At 39.5% G+C, this 13,915-nt stretch overlaps 1 protein-coding gene across 1 annotated transcript; it reads left to right on the forward strand.

Moving 5' to 3' along the window:
• Window positions 1-4,939: 4,939 nt before the first annotated feature.
• On the forward strand, window positions 4,940-7,996 carry LOC108543176 (melanoregulin; the record flags this gene model as incomplete). The annotated part of the gene is made up of 3 exons (XM_017893498.1): window positions 4,940-5,036; window positions 6,331-6,494; window positions 7,061-7,996. Coding segments are annotated over 3 exons (396 nt in total), but the record flags the coding sequence as incomplete, so codon positions are not given.
• Window positions 7,997-13,915: the final 5,919 nt, after the last annotated feature.

The following is a 13,915-nucleotide window of genomic DNA, read 5'->3' on the forward strand; positions in this document are numbered from 1 at the left end:
TACTGCATGATCTCACTTATATGTGGAACCTAAAAAAGTCAAACCCGTAGAAACATAGAATAGTCATTGCCGAGGAATAAAGGGTAGGGGAAATGGGAAGATGCTGGTCAAAGAATCAAATGTTGTTTTAGTTTTATGCATGAGAAAGTGATCTGAGGAGCTTAAATCAGGACTCAAGGTCAAGGTCAGCTCCTGGGGATCGAAAGCTGGAGGAGAATTAGCCATTGATGGTGGCAGGACATTGAGTTCTTTCTGCCTTTCATCTTGTTGCCTCAACCTTCTTATCTAGCAACCCTAATCTGATTTGGCCAACAACTGATGAGGAAAAAAAAACCCCAAGAATTCAGCTATAAACATCTTCAGTTATTGATTTTCAATTATGTTTTTCAGTTTGACTTGTTCTCAGGTATCTTATGAAATTAGCTCAGTATGTTTTCTTTTGCTACACCTTTGCTAATTTACCCATTGTTAAAGTTCAGGGCCATGACATCACATTGACCAGAATACATTATTTCAGAAATTAAGGAGAAACAAATAATATTATTTTAGAAAATAAGACTTTAGCTTTTGATGTCTGGTAGAATTGCATTGAAGTCACTTGGGAAGAATATGTAATTGACCTTTAACTGTTATTTTCAAATTATTTGTTTCAAACTTAAAAAAATAAATCATTACTATTTAAAAATTGGAGAGGGACATCAGAAGACTTGCTCTAACGCCAGGGAGTAGGGGAGTTAGTTTCTTTAGTTGTGGAGAGAAGTAACTGGATAAAATTTTTTACATCACTATTTTTCATTTGCTGCATTTCGATCTGTATTAGCTTGTTCTCACACTGCTATAAAGAACCACCTGAGACTGGGTAATTTATGAAGAAAAGAGGTTTAACTGACTCACAGTTCCACAGGCTATACAGGAAGCATGGCTGGGAGGCCTCAGGAAACTTACACTCATGGCAGAAGGGCGAAGGGGAAGCAAGCACCTTCTTCACACGGTGGCAGGAGAGAGAGAGAGAGAGAGAAAGAGAGAGAGAGAGAGAGAGAGAGAGAGAAAAGTGGGAAGTGCTACACGCTTTCAAACAACCAGATCTTGTGAAAACTCTATCACGAGACAGACAGCACCAAGGGGATGGTGCTAAACCATTAGAAACCATCTCCATGATCCAGTCACTTCCCACCAGGCCCCTCCTTCAACACATGGGGATTACAATTCAACATGAGATTTGGGTGGGGACACAGAGCCAAACCATATCAAGATCCAATTCTTTAGAGTCACATGTTTAAGAGGAATCCAGATTCTCCTCTTACCAATTATTTAATCAAGTGCCTATTCTTAGTTAAAACCCTACCAATGCTTCTACTGATTTTAGAGCTTTAAATTTTGCATAAAATTTCCAGATACTTTCATGTATGATTATTCATGACTATCCTGTCAAAAGATGACAATAATAATATGGAAGTATGACATCCATATTTTCATTCCACTAATTTTAACAAGCACCTGTCATGTGCAAGCTGTCCCCAAACCATGGTAGGGGAAGGTGGGATCCAAAGATGCATCAACTATGGATTCATCCTTAGCAAATCTTTAATCTCATATTGATTACTAGTTATGTGTTGCTTCCCCATAAAATGTTTTATCAGAATAACAGGCACTGAAACAGAATGAATTCATATAACATTCATTGTGGATATTTAGGAATAGCAAAATGACTAATAGGTGGACAGCAGGAAGGGAAGGATGTTTTAGAAGTCCAAAGCCTGAATGATCCAATGATGACTGGGTCTCTGAAAAACGGAGATTTGGCTGCACTTAGAACAAGGCCTACAAGGCCTAAGACATCAGCCTATGGAGCTAAAAGAAAAATTGGTAGAGACCTCTAATTGCAAGTTGGCGAAGCCACCTAGTGGTTCGTTTCACAAGTTAAAGTTGTGTGAATATATGAGGCAACTCATCCGTGGATTGAGTGGGTCTCTAATCAAGTGTGACTAAGAATCGGGTCACTTTTCATGAATTCCAGAAAGCAGGGTCATTTTCATTGAGAATAAGCACAGTGTAATTCTGCCTAATATTTTGTTTATTTTACTGCCATCTTTTTATCTAAAAGGAGTTAAGGCAACTTACATGAAAGTATAGTGAGATAAGATAAACTAGAATAAGACAGGAAAGAAAGAAGAAAATATGAATAAAGACATAAAAAGTAGCCAGAAATTGAAGTAATTCAAAAATGCTTGTGAAATCCTGTATATATATATATATATATTTCATGAAAGGACTTGAAATTTTCAGGCACAAATGGAAACGGATCAGTTATAAAATTTACAGCATCCAGAAAGATGAAATAATTTTTAGGAAAGATAAAACCATCTGATACTTAGAGCAGATAAATTTTTCTTCTGGAGGTCCTCACAAACTGCATACTGCATAATGTAATGTATCATGTCTTCCATGCTCATAGTAGAAATAATTCTGAGTCCTAGAGGAATTTTTTTTTTTTTTTTTTTTTTTTTTTTTTTTTTGAGACAGAGTTTTGCTCTGTTTTCCAGGCTGGAGTGCAGTGGCACAATCTCAGCTCACTGCAACCTCTGCCTCCCAGGTTCAAGCAATTCTCCTGCCTCAGCCTCCCAAGTAGCTGGGACCACAGGCACACACCACCACACCCGGCAAATTTTTTGTATTTTTAGTAGAGGTGGGGTTTGACCATGTTGACCAGGCTGGTCTTGAACTCCTGACCTCAAGTGATCCGTCCGCCTCAGCCTCCCAAAGTGCTGGAATTATAGGTGTCAGTCACCACACCTGGCCTTCTGATTTTTTTTTTTTTTTTTTTAGACAGAGTCTCACTCTCGCCCAGGCTGAAGTGCAGTGGTGTGATCTCGGCTCACTGCAACCTCTGCCTCCTGAGTTGAAGCGATTCTCCTGTCTCGACCTCCTGAGTAGCTGGGATTACAGGTGTGCGCCACCACCTCCAGCTAATTTTTGTATTATTATTAATATTAATATTATTATTATTATTATTAGTAGTAGTAGTAGTAGTAGAGACAGGGTTTTGCCATGTTTGCCAGGCTGGTATGGAACTCCTGACCTCAAGTGATCTGCTCACCTCTGTGTCCGAAAGTGCTGGGATTAAAGGTGTGAGCCAGCGTGCCTGACCTAGGATTGTTTCTTAATTGTGCTACACTGATTTGGAGGAGCATGTGGACCAACCTCCATTTTAAGGGCTTGTATTAACTCATCTGATCCTCACAATAAGCCAATGAGGTAGGTAGTTTTATTATCCCCATATTGCAGATGAAGCAACTGAGGAACAGTGAGGTTAAGAACTCTGAAGTCAGGCTGTCAGTAAATAACAGAGCTGGGATTCAAACCCAGACACTCAGGCTCAGCACCCACAGTATTTTCCAATATGCTATACTGAGTGGCCAAGTAAGTATAATAAGGCCCATCCAATGAAGACAGCAGTACTTGAGTTTTTCCCCCTACAACTTATATAGTCTGTGGGGGATGAGATAGGTATGCTTTAACATGATACCAAAGATATGGCCAGGGTTGCATATTTCTTATATGACTTAGTTAACTTTGCCCTCTTCCAAGGTCATAGACTTTGTCTCAGACCCCAATCACCATGCACACGTGCACATGCACATTCAACATGCCTTTGGTAAAATACAAGAGGACCAGGCGAAAGTGTTCAAACTTGCCACTTCCTGACTTCTAGAAAATAGCTGAAAGCCCATGGCCTGCTGATGGCACATCCACAGATTCAAGATCTAAAATGCAGTCATAACAAAACACAATTGGTTTTGCTACTTTTTTTTTTTTTCAAAGTGGTATCTATAAACATTTGGGAAAGGCAGCTAAATTGGGTTTTCTTAACCAGTCATGAGTTGATTAGCAATCAACAAGGCAAGCCTTGAGCAGAACTTAGTAGAGAAATAATGGCATCATTGAAACATTTTCAGTTAGAGGAGTCAAAATATCATATAACTTGAGTCCTAAATTGAGCATTTAGAATGATGTTCTTTTGGGCTGTGCATTAGGATAGCTGTGTGGTTAATGTCTTTGCTAAGAAACAGTAAAAGGTATACTCTATAAAATGACTGCTCCATAGTGACAAGGCTCGTTAAAAACAAATTTCTTTGACATTTTAAAGGCACACTTATCTCAATAAAGATCCTAATGCTCCTAAAAGATTCAAGTTCTGTATTGGAACAACATGATGGCATCCTATACATAGGACTGATAAAGAACTTTAATCAGTTGATAAAGTTGAATTTGTGACAGATTCATCCTATCAAAGGAATATAAATAAAAAAGAATGTTGCTGAGATATGGTGAAGGAAACATTGCCCAGGAATCAAGAAACTTGGGATGTTCAGGTCTACTTTATTCTGACTACAAAAGGAGACATAGATTTTTGTGTGTGTCAGTTTCTTATGAACTTTGGAGCCAGACTTGGGTTCAAATATCTATTCTGATACCTATTAGCTGATGACATTGGATTAGCCAATGAAGCTCTTTGGGCCTCAGTTACTGTATCTATAAAATGGCTTTAATAATATATAGATTTTATTAGGTGCTCACTGTATGCAGATATTGTGCTTTCTGTATGCCATCAGTCTTTATAACATTCTTAAATGGAATATTTATCATTGTTAACTCCACTTTACAAGTGAGATCACTAAGTTGAGAGACTATGTAATGTGAAGAGTTTCAGTAAGATAATTTATGCAAGGTGCCATATCACCTGGTGCTGAGCAGATTCTCCAGCAGTGGAAGCTGATACTATTCCTATCAACTTTATCTCATCCGTCTCCTTCTCTTCTTTTAGGCATGCTTTGAAGATTAATAAAAGAGAAGAGCCATGTGTTTAAGCAACATGAAGTTTGGGAATGAGATAGACGTTTAAGCCAAGGGGTATAAACAAAACTAAACTTTTATTTTCCTACAGGAGTGGCAGAAACTCAACTATGATATCCATACCCTGCGGCAGGTTCGAAGGGAAGTGAGAAACAGATGGAAACGCATCTTAGAAGATTTAGGTAAGTCTGAAAGAGATTGTGAAATGGTAAAAATAACTAGTTGTGATCATTATTCTTCAGTTTCTCCACCATGGTTTTTATAAAAGGAATGTCAATAATTGACTGATTAAGGCTACTGTGTACTAATTATTGTCCCAATCTTGCTCTTATATCCTCAAGCATAAATGCCTGATGTTTCTGTTGTCACCAGTCCATGTCTTCTGGATACACTCTGCCATGTGTTACTCCATCTGTCCCTAGTATAGGGTACACAGGCCAGTGCAGTCATATAGGCACTACCATTTATTTTTTTTGGCATTGTACATTAATTTAATTAGATGTGGGTATTGGCCAATTAGTCATAGCTTTGTATGATGAAGCATGTTGGGAGAAATATTGTTTGCAAGACAGACAGCAAAACTCAGTGTAGAATTTCAGAAGAAATATGGAAGAAAAGCTTCAAGGTTGGCAAAAATACTTGTGACATTAGGTTGGATACCTGCCCTCATCACTAATGGTTAATGATAATGATTTTTCTCAGTTGTCCCAGGATTGTGATGTAATAAATGTGACCCCCACATTATAAAATAATCCTGCTTCAGTGTTTAAAAAGTGAATTGATCAGTTCTGAAGTCCTTGATCCTTTTGCTTTGGAAGAGAACATGACATCTTGGCATCATCACTTTTCAAGTGTGGGGTGCCATGTGACCAGTCTCTGTTGCTTTGGTTGGCATGCAATGGGATGGGATGGGACCTCTGCCCTCTTTGCACATCCAGTATTGTTGTGAGCTAATAGCCATTTTTTTTTTTTAAACAATGTAAGTTACTCCAAGTAGGTTTAAGTCTTTGAGTTCTTTATACTTTTGGGTAAGTGATTTTTACCAGCGAATCATATTACCCTGAGGAAAGAAATCTAGGTTTGGAGAAGGACAGCCTGGAGGGAACCACTTTGCAGGCTGGGAGGCAGGTAGGAATTCTGGGGACAGGGGAGAAGGTAAACAGTAGGAAGGACAGGAAAGAGGGCTTCAAACCAGAGACAAGGTGGCAAGCAGCTGGTGGATGAGTATCTGAGGGTCTGAGGGAAAAGTTAACAAAGAGAAAAAAAAATACCAAAAGAATTGTAATTAAATATCCTGCCAATCACAGAGATCTGGGAGGCAGCACATGGAATGGTGCCCTTGGCTTCAGTTTTCTGATGCTTTATACTTGTACAGAATCCACATGGGTCTGCTTGTAATCTCCTGTGGGGACCGTATTGCGGGACACTTGTTAACTTGGGACCACTATACATGAGTGGTACATTTTTCTACCTTAGGTTTTCAAAAGGAAGCTGACTCTTTGTTGTCAGTGACTAAACTCAGCACCATCAGTGATTCGAAAAACACAAGGAAAGCTCGAGAGATGTTGTTAAAACTGGCTGAAGAAACCAATATTTTCCCAACAAGTTGGGAGCTCTCAGAGAGATATCTCTTTGTTGTGGTAAGTGGATGCTTTTTGTCATCTGCCCTAATTTTGCCTTAATTGTTTGCTTTTTAAAAACTATTCACTATCCTACTTATTCCAGCACCACCATCACTATCACATATGAGGTGGCAGATGCTGGCATTATATACTCTGATTCCCGGTAGGCCGCAGCATCAGAATCACCTAAAGAGCTTTAAAAGTTCCGATTTCCGTAGCACATGTAGACCTACTGAGGCTTGGGTTCCAGCTCAAGAGTTTGTATTTTTTCAGTGGATTCTACTGCGTAGTCTGTTTTCTGAACCATTTGTAGGTCAAAGAGATGTGAGAAGTATTGTTTATATAACCTATAAGACTAAAAAATAATCTGAAAGGACGTTAAGGAGTGGGGAAATGTTTCCTGGATGATGTAAGTAAAGGATTAAGGTATGTCTCTACATTTGTTAGGAAAAAATTAATAAACATCTTACTTGCTCATTGTCATTTCCAGGGTGGGTTTTGTTGTTGTTAGATTGATTTTTCCTATTGACATGTCTTGGTTCCTATCTTGCCAGCAGGTTTTTGGTTTGTTGTTTGTTTTGCAGGACCGTCTCATTGCACTTGATGCTGCAGAAGAGTTCTTTAAGCTTGCTCGTCGAACTTACCCCAAGAAGCCTGGGGTTCCATGCCTGGCAGATGGCCAGAAAGAACTGCACTACCTTCCATTTCCAAGTCCCTAAAGGAGAGGCTCAGGGACAGAATGGGAATTCTTCCATGAGGACTCAGCAGTCAAGCAAATGTGGACAATTACATGTAGAAGAGAGTGAGCAAATAGTTTGCTTAGTGAAAAATGATAATGAATTCTACATAAATGCAAAGTCTTTAATCTGAGGACCCTGCCCCATTAATTGTGCAGGGTGCACTGAAACGCCTTGGTGATCTCACATTTAGGAAGAAAGTTACAGAGTTGGTCAGATGGATAGTTCATAATGGGTGGTTCCATTCCAAGACCCGATTGCCCCAGCTTTGGTTTTAGTTGTGTCATAATCTCTGATCGTTCATCCTACTGACAGAGTGTACTATTTCAGTTAATAAAACAATATGATTAATAGAGCTGTCACTGAGTCCCGAAATGGATTACCAATCTTAAAATAATTATTATAAAATGTATACCAACCCCAAAATAATACTAGGCATGATGTGACCTCTCTGATTTGGTCACCTTGTAGAACCTTGGAGATGTCAGGGCATCGCTTTGAGTATCAGTTTATGATTATTCAGAAGTATAGACGTATCAGATGACAGACATGACAAGGAGTGGCTGGGCATGGTGGCTCACGCCTGTAATCCCAGCACTTTGGGAGGCCAATGTGGGTGGATCATGAGGTCAGGAGTTCGAGACTAGCCTGACCAACATGATGAAACCCTGTCTCTACTAAAAATACAAAAATTAGCCAGGTGTGATGGCATGTGCTTTTAATCCCAGCTACCCAGGAGGCTGAGGCAGGAGAATCACTTGAACCCGGGTGGTGAGGTTACAGTGAGCCAAGATTGCACCACTGCACTCCAGCCTGGGTGACAAGAGTGAGACTCCATCTCAAAAAAAAAAAGAAATGACAAGGAGTGCTGCTCAGAAGGGAGAACCAAATGGAGGTTCCTACAGCTGCATTTAAAGAGTTCTGTGTTCATGTGTGCTACATGCATTTTAAATTCCCAACATTATTGGTACCTGGTTCTCTTATCTTTTTATATTGTCCATTTCTCTTTTTTTTTTTTTTTTTTGAGACGGAGTCTTACTCTGTCGCCGGGGCTGGAGTGCAGTGGCCAGATCTCAGCTCACTGCAAGCTCCGCCTCCTGGGTTCACGCCATTCTCCTGCCTCAGCCTCCCGAGTAGCTGGGACTACAGGCGCCCACCACCTCGCCCGGCTAGTTTTTTGTATTTTTTAGTAGAGACGGGGTTTCACCGTGTTAGCCAGGATGGTCTCGATCTCCTGACCTCGTGATCCACCCGTCTCGGCCTCCCAAAGTGCTGGGATTACAGGCTTGAGCCACTGTGCCCGGCCTATGTTGTTCATTTCTATTCCAAAAGCCTTTGGCTTTTTATTTTTTTATTTTTTTGATGGAGTCTTGCTCTGTCACCCAGTCTGGAGTGCAGTGGTGCGATCTCGGCTCACTGCAACCTCCACCTTCCGGGTTCAAGTGATTTCCCTGCCTCAGCCTCAGGAGTAGCTGGGGCTACAGGCACATGCCACCACACCCAGCTAATTTTTTGTATTTTTAGTAGAGATGGGGTTTCACCATGTTAGCCAGCATGGTCTCGATCTCCTGACCTTGTTAGCTGCCTGCCCCAGCCTCCCAAAGTACTGGGATTACAGGCGTGAGTCACTGTGCCCAGCCATGCCCTTGGCATTTTATCTGGAATAGCATCTGTAAAATGAAGCGTTTGACCTCTGTTTTCTTCTCTTGTCTTTCATCTGTTTCTGGTTCATTGACTGGCAGCTGCACCTGTGGGGGGACCTCTCATGCAGACTTTTGCACATATGCAGGGAGTATTGCACTGAAGATCTTTGCTGGACCTTCTTCTGTTCAGAAGATAAGTTTCAAAACGGAGCAATGCTGCGAATGCAGGTTGCTTCTCTCTACAGATTGAGAAGTCCAGCTTCAAAAGTTACTTGCCACTTAAGCAAGGAACTTACCAAGAGATCATGGTTTATTTTACTGAAAAGACTTTAAGGATTTGTAAGTTTAATCCATAGATTGCTGAGAACATGACAATATTTTATTTTACAGATTTTACACTTCTGAATTCAGGTTAAAAACTAACTTGTATTTAGTCTGCTTAGAGGATTGTGACTTGAAAATTTCTGTATACCAATGAGTTTTTTGGTAGCGTCCACAGTGTTTAAAATATTTCATAGGCAAGATCCGTGTTCTCCATTTATTAATGCATTGCAGCCAATTTAACTGCTGTGTTTCAGGAAAATTCTTCCTAGTTTAATAAGTAAACTAAAAGTTTTATTTTTTATATTTAGTGCTTAATCTTTGTCTCATGTTATGTAAAATTAGCCTGCAGATATTTTCTCTCACTTCTGTAGGCTCTTGCAAGATAAACATTCAAACAGCGAAAAAAAAATAAAATAAACAAATCTAAGGATGTTGTGTTGTTTTAATCTCTGTCTCAGAATTTGCATTTTGCCTTTCCGCCTTTTTTATGTCAAAATAGATGAGATTGTTTGCATCTATAGAGTATAAATTGTTACCACAGTATTTTTGATAATGAATAAGTATAGGACTATCTCTGTGATTATTAAAATACATGGAATTATCCAGGAAACTTTCCTTACAAGGAATTAAAAAACTCCTGTATTTACATTTCAGCTGGATGTGTGTTATATTTCTGACATAAGAAGGGATAGATATTCTTTCCCATAATCCCTTTAAATTAAAGGGCAGAGAGGCTGAAACACTCATGGGTTTAAGGACCTCCCATCATCCTAAAGCTAGTCAAGGATTAGATGTGTGCTAAAGTCCACTGGACATGGCAGTGCATGAGAGAGGTGCAGGGGTGCCTCAGGTGGCCACTGGAGATGTCACAGTGTGCTTGGCAGGACCAGGAGCCACAGATGTGTGGGAGGCCAGAGAGTTTCCCACTTTTTGTCTCCCTATCGACTACTTTAGTACTCCTTTTTTATTTTCTTACTTTAGTACTTCTTTTATTATTATTATTATTATTATTATTATTATTATACTTTAAGTTCTAGGGTACATGTGCACAACGTGCAGGTTTGTTACATATGTACACTTATGCCTTGTTGGTGTGCTGCACCCATCAACCCGTCAGCATCCATCAATTCGTCATTTATATCAGTTACTTTAGTACTTCTTAAAGGCTCATCTGTGTATGCAGGTTGATTTTGGGTGGTAGATGGATTGAAGTTTTTATATTAGTATTTATTCTAATACACACCAGGGGAAAAACCCTATAACTAGTAGATCAAACACCTGGTTTTACAGTTCATGGATGTATTGCACAGAATATTATTTATGCTTTCTTCAGGGCAAAGGGACACCCAGGAAGGCACAGAGGACACATGTACTAAAGGGATAAGGAATGCATTGGTCAGAGGGCACCAGCATCCCTGAGAAGCTCAGTGGCAGTTCTGAAGGCCAGATGCTGTTACAGAAGTGAGCTCACTGACAGCAATGGACATGGAAGAACAGAGGCCCAATGGCAGTGAGTCACTATCAGAAGACAAATGGATACAATTATCACAATGAGTGGCCAGGTTGAAGGATTCCTGCACAGAGCTTTGGAGACAATTAATGGAATATGGCATCTTTAGGAGCAAAATAGGTATAAAATGAGTATTGCTCAAACGATACCTTCAAAAGACCTCAAGGATGGGTGATCAGGAGATAGGGCACAGCCTCCTTAATAAAAGGTTGTAATCTTTTGCCAAATTTTCAGACCTTTGTTATTTTCCAAATGCAGAAACTGCTGATTGAAGGAAAGTCTAGGTCTCCAAGAAGGTCTTTGTAAAACCACTGCAAGTGTGTATAGCAATGATGTCCCTGTGGTTATTTACTTGGATAACTGTATACTGGGGAAGGGGAGTACATGAATAATCTGAGGGCCCTGAGACACAAGGTCCAAGCTGACATTGATACTTCAGGACCAGAGTATCACTAGAGTCCACCTTTTGGAGCGAGGGGCATATGGTATTCAGATAATACAAGGAGTTCTTTTCCATGTATTACTTAGCACTAGGTCCACTGAATTCACAGCTCTACCCAATGGTAGGGTCCCTGTCGATACTACTTTCAGAATAAATGATCATTTCCCTACTTATACTCCCTGTCATCTCCTTACTTTCAGAATAAATAATCAGACTGAATATACTTGGGAATTGACAGAACCGCCATTCCTTTCTTGGTGTGTGTGTTAGAATTGTCTTAAACGGAAAGCCATGTGGAAGCCTCTGAAACTGCCCCACCTCCTGGCCAAGATGGTAAACCAAAATTAATATTCCATCCCATGTGAAGGCAGAGATTAGTGCTACCCTTCAAGACCTAAAGCGTGTGGGAATGTTGAGCCGTATCATAATTCCATTTAATTCACCACTCTGACCTCTATAAAAACTAGACACTGGAGGATGAAAGTGGACTATTGAAAACTCAGCCAAGTAGTAACCCTAACTGCAGCATCTGTACCAGATGGGAAACCTTGGCTAGAATAGATTAAGACAATGTCAGCTACATGGTTTGTGGTCACTGCTCTGTCAAATGTGTTCTTTCTCTACCCATCAGAATGGTAGATCAAAAACTGTATTCCCTTGAGATAGAAAATATTTATGATGGACACACACACACACACACACACACACACACACACACACTCTCTCTCTCTCTCTCTCTCTTACATTGCTCCAGAGTTCCCTATTAGGTTGGCTGATGCTTTTGTTAAATCTCTCCCTTTCTCCAAGTCTGTCTTCCTTCTCTCCTCCACAGGAATTTGCTAATAGACTTCTTTCATGCCAATCTCCATCTCAAAATAATTTCCCTCAGGGAACCCAACTATGACAGTATCTGAGTTGCCAATACAATCACTATCACATATTTTCCAATGTGATGGTTTTTCAAGACTATCATCAAGTATCCTTTCTTTAGTGAGGACATTAAATGTAAGTTTCCCTAGGTGTTATCTGACTAATGGCAGTAACTTTTGGAAGAGAAATCAATTTATCTGACTACTTTCCAATGCCCAGAGAGGGATCATGGCACAGCCCTGGCTTCCTTTCCATTGAATTAATGTATTTATTCATTTCCTCGGATCACTTTCTATTACTAATATCACAAGAAATATTTTGCAGTGAAGAGAGTATACTCTCATAACTTCTAAATCACAACCACGTACAGGATGAAAATCGCCACTTTGAACTTGCTATTTACAATGTTTCAGCAAGTGTTATTAACTTCTAGAATATTCTTCCATCTTCTGTTTTGACACACTATGGATGGACATTTAGGTATCCAGTTTTCAAGTCACTTAACCTATGGGTTTAGAACACTGGGTTGTGGAGAACTAAGTCAGGCAATCAGATTTTAGCTTGAGTCTCATCGTTTGATCACTTATTAGCTATAGGGGATTTATTTGATATTGTTTCTCACCTATGTTCTAAGTATGTAAAGATAATCAATTTGGAGAGAATAGAATTAGAAATACAAAAATAAAATTATGACATAATAGCTAGAAGAAGCTTAAGCCTACAGATCATTGCTTTTTAAAAAACCAACATCGGGTTTACTCATTCTGCCTCAGCCTCCCAAGTAACTAGGACTACAGGCGCCTGCCACCACGCCCAGCTAATTTTTTGTATTTTTGTTTTTTTTCAGTAGAGACGGGATTTCACTGTGCTAGCCAGGATGGTTTCGATCTCCTGACCTTGTGAATCACCTGCCTCAGCCTCCCAAATACCCGGCCAACATCTGTAGTTTTTATGCAACAATTTATTTTAAACATTTTTGACATGAGTAGTGTGAAATATGCATATGTGTAACTGAATTTTATCATATATTTTAGAGACATTTAGTTAGCATTTGAAGTATCCTCATCAGGAATCCACTTTCTAAAGATGGTTGCTTAATCATTTCAATTATCTTCATCAACATTTGTATCCAAAAGTTTATTAAGCTGTGTAAAGGATACTAGGAATACTCTTCTGTCTGGTTTCCGTCACCTTTTCGAGGAAGAAGATACTACAAATCTGTCAAACCCAGCGGTACTCAAGGCCTAGAGCTCTATTTGTTTTTTATCTGTCTAGTTCACACACCTGACAATATGTTGTCGGATCTTATTATTGGAATATTGTTGTGTCTGCCTAAGAATGAAACTTCGCTCCCGTTTCATTGAAACTTTTATTTCAATAGTTGTGCCTGAGAACAGAAAGGAGGACTTATTTGGGATTACAGGAAGCAAAGGTAGAATTTCTGAACAATAAGAGTTATACGTTTAGAAGAATTTGGGCCAACACTTGCTTTCATGGTAACATGCCACCTGTTACAAGATTATGAGGAAAGAAATATATGGTCTTCACTTTCTTTTTTTGTTGTTGTTGCTGGAGATGACTGGTATTTACTAAAAGACTGGATATTTACTGACAGGTCACATTGGCTCAGGTTTCTAATTTCTAATTTCTTTATTTTATTTTATTTTATTTCATTTTATTTTTTTACTTTTGTTTGTTTCTTTCTTTTTTTTATTATACTTTAAGTTCCAGGGTACATGTGCATAACGTGCAGGTTTGTTACATATGTATACTTATGCCATGTTGGTGTGCTGCACCCATCAACTCGTCAGCACCCATCAATTCATCATTTATATCATGTATAACTCCCCACTGCAATCCCTCCCTCCTCCCCCCTCCCCATGATAGGCCCCAGTGTGTGATGTTCCCCTTCC

The sequence above is a fragment of the Rhinopithecus bieti genome, unplaced genomic scaffold (genome assembly GCF_001698545.2).
Source record: "Rhinopithecus bieti isolate Rb0 unplaced genomic scaffold, ASM169854v2 scaffold_23918, whole genome shotgun sequence".
In the NCBI taxonomy this organism is placed as follows: Eukaryota; Metazoa; Chordata; class Mammalia; order Primates; family Cercopithecidae; genus Rhinopithecus; species Rhinopithecus bieti.